Source organism: Geospiza fortis, unplaced genomic scaffold (genome assembly GCF_000277835.1).
Source record: "Geospiza fortis unplaced genomic scaffold, GeoFor_1.0 scaffold546, whole genome shotgun sequence".
NCBI classification, from domain to species: Eukaryota; Metazoa; Chordata; class Aves; order Passeriformes; family Thraupidae; genus Geospiza; species Geospiza fortis.
The window spans coordinates 162,281-169,450 of record NW_005054612.1 but is presented as its reverse complement, the minus strand read 5'-3'; the positions used below and the strand labels follow the sequence as shown (position 1 = coordinate 169,450).

The following is a 7,170-nucleotide window of genomic DNA, read 5'->3' as shown; positions in this document are numbered from 1 at the left end:
AGGGGAGGGGAGAAGGCGGCCGGGCCGGGCCGAAGGCAGCGGAGCAGCCGCGGCCCTCAGGGCTCCCTGTGCGGGCCCCGCCGCAGCGCGGGCACCGGGCAGGAGCCGCCTCTGGAGCCAGCTCAGAAAGGCAGCCTGGAAAACATCAACCCTGCCCCGGCAGGACGGCAGCATGGCTTGTAAAAAAAGTCTTTCATGTTCCTCCGGTGGCTCTGGAGCTGTGGTGATCCAGGGTTCGCAGCAAGCTGCTGGGTCTGTTTCACCCTCCTCCTCCACGGCCACTCTTCACATCAGGTGTAAAAACAACAACAACCCCAAACCCAAAGAACAACCAACAAGCCCCAAACAAATGCCCAAAGAGTGGCAGAAGCCCTGACACGGTGTTGTGGCAGTCCCTGGCAGGGCTCTGTCCTAACTGTCCCTGTGCTCCCTCTTGAAGACAGCAGCTGCTTTCCAGGTACCAGCGGCATGAGACAGAAGAATCTCATCTGGGAATGTGTCTTCCAGCTCCGGAGCTAATTCAGAGTCTTTGTCTTCAAGGTAAGGCAAGAGTGATTCCTTCAGGCTGGAAGACAGAGCAGAGTGGCATTAACAGCTAAAAAAAAACCCCTCAAGTTCCACAGTATGAGTGCACTGCACCACCTGAAATACTCGATATCCACAACTGAACAGATCTGTGTAGTGAGAAGGGTTAAAGAGCCAGGTGGAGGCACAGAGCCCAGTGAGGGCAGGCTGCAGGGCAGAGCTGAGCTCTGGGGCTGAGCTGTGCCTATCCCTGAAGGCTGGCCTTGAGCACCAGGAAGATTTTTTTCCAGCCTTAATGAGTTTGTGATTCTGTTATTATTTTATCCAAGTGCCTGCAGAAGTGCTGGTGTTTGTGCCCTGGCCAGCAGCTCCTGGAGTGTTCCAGCAGTGTCCCCAAGAGAGCCTGTGTGAGATGGAAGTGACACCTGCCAGAAATGGGTGTGGATATTCCAAGTGCTGCTGCCTGGGCTGTGTCCCCCAGGCCATGCATGTGCCAAGGGAGTGTTCCCACTGTGTGCATGCTCAGAGGCAGAGAAGCTTCACTTAACAACAACTGTGGTGGCTTTGGGCGTGCAACTCCTACCTCCAGGTGGGTTTGAATTCCTGCACAGCCTGGACACGTCTCAGCTTCAGGATGATCATTTCATGGAGTTCCTGCAGGAAGGTTTCCAGCCTGGAGTGGACCAGGAAGGTGTGCAGGAGCTTGGCAAGCTCTGGGGTGAGCTCTTCTTTGTAGTCTGGACTGACATCTGCAAAAGGATCCTGAAAATGCAGCGAGGGGAGAAAAAACCCAAAGACACATTTGAGCAGCTGCAGGCAGAGCAGGGCAGGGCAGAGGAGCTCACACAGAGGAGCTGGGGGTGCCATACCCTGCCGAGGCGCAGCAGCTGCTCGGATTTGTGGGCACACAGGAGCTGCCACAGGGCCATGCTGTGCCTGAGCTGGCACCGTCTGAGGGCCTGGAAGAGAAGGACAGCTGTGGATGTGAGGGGTGTCCTTGGAGCCCGTCCCAGCCGGCCCTGCCCAGGAGAGCCCAGCACAGAGCTCATCCAGCCCTCTCACCCTTCCCCAGCTGCCCTCAATAATCCAGTTTTTGACACCACAACAGGCAGAGGGAAAGTGAGAGGGCTCTGTCACACAGGCTGGATTTAGCATGAACCAGATTTTACCCCACAAGAGCCTGAGCTTTGCCCTCAGGACTCACCTGCAGCACGTGAGGGTTTGTCTGATCCCCCATCTGCAGAACTTGCTCAATGTACTCAGTGAGCAGCATGTCAGCGTTCTCACCAGCCATGGCCAGGAAGCCCAGGGTGATCTCAGTGAGGGACAGGGCATCACACACATCACTGTAGGACTGCAGCTCCCCACTGATCATGTTCATCACAGAACTGGGCAGGGCACTCTGAAAACCACAAAGTCACAGTTGATATTGTTTTAGAGCCATTCCTTTTTCTGTTCCAATTGCTCAAGTCAAGGAAGACAAGAGAGCCCCAGATTTAGGAAACTGAAATGCTGAACTATTTCAGCATTTCCCTTCTCTTTGTAAATCCTGACTGACAGCACAAGGCCAGATTGCAGGCACCCAAGGCATGCTAAGAAATCAGCAGGCAAGCTTTGGATGGACAAGGCAAGGCACAGAAAACCCTTGGAAAAGCAGGGATTTCATGCTTGCCCTGGTTCCTGCAGAGCAGAAACCCACCTGCTCCAGCTTGTTCCTGACATCACTGAACAGCTGCTCGTAGTTCCGGTCATGTCTGTGCACCAGGGTGGGGATTCCCTGTCAGGAGAGAAACCCAAGGATATAAACCATGGAATGCTGCCCCCAGAGCCCTCCTGGCTGCACAGCCCTGCCCCTCCTACCGTCAGCGTGATCAGTGGCTTCCCCTGCAGGAACTTGCTGACAACTTGCTGCTGGATCCTCTCCAGATCAAAGTCCTGCAAGGTCTCCCCTCCCTTCTCCATGCTGTACTGGCAGTTGGACAGGATCAGAGGGAGCAGGTCCCTCTCCACCTCGTAACTGATCAGGTGCAGGTCGGCCACTTCCGAGGGGCTCACCAGGTACCTGCAGGGAGCAAAGGGCCCGTGCTCAGAGGGAGAGGCCTCTGGGGAGCAGGGCAAGCTGCCTGAGAGGGAGCAGGGGATGCAGCAGAGCCCAGGGAGCGGGGCAGCAGCACACCTGTCATCCTCCTTGGTGTGCCTGTGGACAGAGTGCACCAGGTCGTTGTGCAGCCCGATGAGGTAACTGGCCAGAGCTGTGGAGCACAGCCCCAGCCCCTGGCGCCGCGGCAGCAGCACCTCCAGCCTGCTGTCCAGGCTCAGCTCAGCATCACAGTAGCCTTTGGGCAGCTTGATTTCCCCTGCAATACAGACAGCAGTGTTTGAGGAGGCCCAGAGCCAGCCCAGGCTAGCCAGGGCAGGAGGAGGTACTGAGCTGAGAAAAGCCATGCACTCGGTGTGAGGGACAAGCACAGAAGGGAACAAGTTCAGGTGAGAAGAGAAACAAGTTCAGGTCAGAATACTACAACAGGGAAACAAATCCCTCCCCTTGTACCTACATTCTTAAAATTCAATGGCCAAGCCCAGCTTTGAGGCTATGCCTCAGCATCAGTGATGGGAGGAACCTGAAATCAGAAAGAGGAGCAGGGCTGGGAAAGAAGCTGCTCACCATTGGTGTCCAGGGAACTTCTCAGCTTGTTCCAGACAGACAGAAACACGTTCACTCTCCTCTCTAACAGGTTCCTCATCACATCTGAGAAACAACAAAAAGAAAAATCCATGAAACACCTATTCCTGGTGAAACTCTCCAATACAGGGATCTTCAGAGCACACCGCTGAACTCCAGGCAACTGCTCAAGAGACTAAACAGACACCAAACACCTTTCTAAAGGTATCAAATGGAGTCATTGGCTCAGTTTGTTACTTTTCCATTATTGTCTGCTCCTGCATGACCTTTATGTACTTTTCCATAAGTACTTAAAAGCATCAGTAATTGTACTTAAAAACGATTGAAGGAGTTGCCACAAACTTCATGAAAGGAAGGGAAGAACATTCATTCCACTCTTTAGGCAAGCCCTGCTCTAGGGCTGAGCTTAAAATGCCCACAGAAGCACTGCTGCACTGCATAGAGCTCCCACCCCTCATAAAAAATCTCCTGTACTTAATTCCCTTCAAAGTCATCTGGTAACTTTTCCAACCCTATCCAAGTCTCGTTTGGGTGAGAGTTAAAAGGAAAAGGTGAGTTTCCCCTTCACTTTCAACTGCACAATCCAACACTTTCTGTATCATTAATTACAACTTTGGCAGTCTCCTCACCTGAGTGGGGTTCCCTGAGGAATTCCCTGATGGAGCAGTGTTTGATCTCTGCTGTGTTCTGGAATTGCCTCACCAAATCTCTCTGCAGAGCCAGAATCTCGGGTAGGAATTTCACCAGCCTCAGCTCATTTTCCTGGAAGAGGAAAAGGAGCCTGTGGGTGAGGCTGTGCTTGGACACACCAGTTGGGAATACTTTTATGGAATTACTTCTTAAATGTTTAAAAGACAACAATCTCTTCCGTGTTCATTCTCAAGATCATAGCAAGTACTGAGGTAATCCAAACGTGGTTTAGTCCTGGGCAGTGCCAGGCTCTCAGCCCTGTGCCAGCCCCACCTTCTGCAGGAACTTCCAGAGGAGAGGGACGGTGTCCTTGGCATTCTTCTGCTGCACAACGTGGCCCAGGTTCTCCACAGAAACCCTCCTGCGGCAGCTCCACATCTTGGAGTGGTGGACATGGCTGTCCCCTGGCAGCTGGGACAGGAATGCAGCTGGGTCCCCATACACTATCTTCACTATGGGGTTGGAGGAGATTCTTTCATCCTCTTGGATCTGGCGGTTCAACTTGAGAAGCTTTTTATCCAAATCCTGCATTAAAAGAATAATAAATTATTGGATATTGTGAAATACCTTCAGCTGAGCTAAGCCATTTCTGCTTTTCCAGCTATACAGACTCATCCCAGTCTCAGGTTCCCATTTCCCCAGGTAGAACAAAGGTGGCTAATCCTTAACCTGCAGCTGTGCCATGGATGGGCTGGCTTTAGGAATAGCCAGGTGAAAAGTGTAGCACAGATATTACAGCACATCAGATTTCCAGTGGAGTTTGAACTGCTCAGCTGCTGACTCTGTATAGCAGATTTCTCACCTCCAATTCAGGAACAATAATTGTGTCTGCAACAATTTCTTCCCATTTGTTTCTCTTCCCCTTGGTGGACAGAAACTCATCAAAGTGCACCAGCCCTGCAACAGGAATATTTCACCTCTTACATCTGCAATATCTCAGTGAAAAGAAAGCACAGATTCACAGGTGCTAGAAGTTAACTGAGTATCTTGGTCCAGCTGAAGAATGACATCCAAACATCACACAGTGATCCAGGTTTCAGGAGCTTCATGTGAATGATGGGGACATTTACACAACTCCTTCATAACCCCAGAAATCTTGAACAGGCTGTCCAAGGTCAGACCATGGTCAAGGACAGAGTGAAGCTTGCAATACTGACTGGTGCTGTCCCACACTCACAATATGGGCTATTTACACCGTAATGCCTCTGTGTCACAGTGACTCCAGAGCCCACCATGCCATCCCTCTTCTCCCAAAGAGCTTCTGGGAGTGACTGAGAGGCAGCACAGAACAGGGATTGCACAACAAGCTGCTGTGCTGGGAGAGCAGCCCTGCTCAGGAGCTGCAAGCTCTGCCCATCTGTCATGACACTGTTTTGTCAATAATTCATTTTCAGAGCTATTGACTGCACCAAGCCTTGCAAACCCCATGTCCTCGACTGAAATAAGCAAACAGCCAAAAATTCTTCCCTCCCTACAGTAAGAAGCTTCAAACTCTCTATTTTCCTCTTCAGCTCACTGCTGCTGTTGGAAGGGGTTTATCAGCAAGGTGGCTGCATGGCCACAGCCCCTCAAACACAGCCCCAGGTGTGACAGGACGGGGCTTTCCTTACACTGGCCTGGCTGCTGCTGGGGGGCCTGCAGGAGCCTGCTGAGCACCAGGTGCAGGATGTTGATCGTGTCATCCACACTCTTCCCCAAAATCCTGGTCAGCTGTGCCAAGTCCTCCTGAACGTGCTGCTGCAGGAAGCTCACCACGTCGTTCACTGCTGGCTTGATCATCCTTCCCAGGGACTAAAGACAACAAAGGCAAGAGTTGAACACAGCCAAAAACATCCAGGGAAGCACAAAGCACACCGAGCTCTGTCCTGGCAGGCACCCCCACCTGGGGGATTCCTGCTACCTGTGCCCATCAAGGCAGGGCTGGGTGGATGTGCCTGCATGGAAATGAGGAATTAACCAAAATCCCTCCTGGGCAAGGAGGGAGGGAATTTGGGTCTTGCATCCTGACAGACTGCCCTGGCCACTTGGCAGTGTGATGAAAAGGACCAGCAGCACACAAAGGGCCCCCTACATTCTGTGTGACCACTTGGAAGCATTTCTGGAAGATACCTGAGGGTCTCTGGAGGCTCCCAGCAGCATGGACAGGTGGGTGAGCAAACGGAGCAGCACAAAGACCACGGGGGACACGCCCCTGTCAGACATTCCCAGTGTCCTCCTGTGCTCAACATCTCCAAGGATGTGGCCAGTCTGAGTCCTGTCCTCATGAATGCTGTAGGAAAGTGCATATATGGTTTTATTTTACCTAGACAAAAACCACACAAGACATCTCTGATATCCAGCAATGCCTTTTTGACCCATAATATCTTTGAATGCCATAAAAGCTGCCAATTCAAAGTGCCACAGGGGAGTGAGGCTTCCAGTCAGTTTTGTGCACAGAAAAGCAAATTTATTTGGTTTTGCTGCCTGATTACCCTTGCTTGGACATCCCCTGCTTACACCTTCCAGAGAGCAGCATGAAGTGCTTGGTACCTCTGGCCTTTGAGGGCACCACAGGCTAGTCCTACATCATTTATCCCTGCAAAGGCATTGCAGCAGAGCCCACCTGGACTTATGGAAGCCCTGCACGGGTTTGTGGTTGGTGCCTCCAATGGGGACGTGGCAGTCGGGACAGCGGCTCGTTTCCATGGGGAGCCCACACTGGGAAAAGCAACAGGAGAACACTGAGTTCCAGAGCAACAGCCTCTCCAGCAGACAGAGGGAATGAAACAAAAATCCAACCTCTAAGTGGTTAATTCAATCCCTGCTACAAACTGGGCCCCTGCCTGATGTTTCCCAATCTGTGGTATAAATGCTAGAGGTATTCTAAATTTTACATTACAACAACAAAACGATCAATAATATCGAGTTTAGAAGAGGAACTCTGTGCATCAGAACACTCAAATCAGTAAACAAAATAAAACAGTTTATTGTTGAAACCTTTGTCTGGTTAAATACCCACCAGTCCCAAATTCTTACCTCTCCCACAGTGGATAAGTGGCCATTGGGACATTCTGTGAAGAGAGAAACAAACAGGACAGTATTCTCAGACAGATGTATACAGTCCCTGTTATCCCCTTTCACGGGTGCCATCATCCTGGAGCAAGAAGCATGCTGAAGATCTGATCAAAAGCCCGGACTACCCCAAAGCCCAAAGGACCAACAGGCCCATGCAGGAAGCCAAGGAATTTTTCAGTGCTGCTTCTCCTTGAGAAACAAGGAATGAAAGCCTGACA

The 7,170-nt window shown here is 51.5% G+C and overlaps 2 protein-coding genes across 2 annotated transcripts in view; both read right to left on the bottom strand.

The window, feature by feature from the left end:
• ENDOV (endonuclease V) overlaps window positions 1–174 on the bottom strand; it is a 9,649-nt gene extending 9,475 nt beyond the window's left edge. Inside the window, exon 1 of the mRNA XM_031064663.1 lies at window positions 151–174. Within this exon, the coding sequence (XP_030920523.1) occupies window positions 151–174 (24 nt within the window). The remainder of the gene's footprint in view (window positions 1–150) is intronic.
• Window positions 94–7,170, bottom strand: part of RNF213 (ring finger protein 213) — a 42,682-nt gene continuing 35,605 nt past the window's right edge. The window contains exons 51-65 of the mRNA XM_031064662.1: window positions 6,914–6,948; window positions 6,501–6,595; window positions 6,008–6,167; window positions 5,509–5,689; window positions 4,701–4,795; window positions 4,172–4,423; window positions 3,838–3,970; window positions 3,191–3,274; window positions 2,702–2,882; window positions 2,386–2,587; window positions 2,225–2,302; window positions 1,730–1,927; window positions 1,395–1,484; window positions 1,109–1,287; window positions 94–565 (exon numbers count right to left, since the gene is read on the bottom strand). Coding sequence (XP_030920522.1) covers window positions 412–565; window positions 1,109–1,287; window positions 1,395–1,484; window positions 1,730–1,927; window positions 2,225–2,302; window positions 2,386–2,587; window positions 2,702–2,882; window positions 3,191–3,274; window positions 3,838–3,970; window positions 4,172–4,423; window positions 4,701–4,795; window positions 5,509–5,689; window positions 6,008–6,167; window positions 6,501–6,595; window positions 6,914–6,948 — 2,117 coding nt within the window. The 3' untranslated portion in view covers window positions 94–411. The remainder of the gene's footprint in view (window positions 566–1,108; window positions 1,288–1,394; window positions 1,485–1,729; window positions 1,928–2,224; window positions 2,303–2,385; window positions 2,588–2,701; window positions 2,883–3,190; window positions 3,275–3,837; window positions 3,971–4,171; window positions 4,424–4,700; window positions 4,796–5,508; window positions 5,690–6,007; window positions 6,168–6,500; window positions 6,596–6,913; window positions 6,949–7,170) is intronic.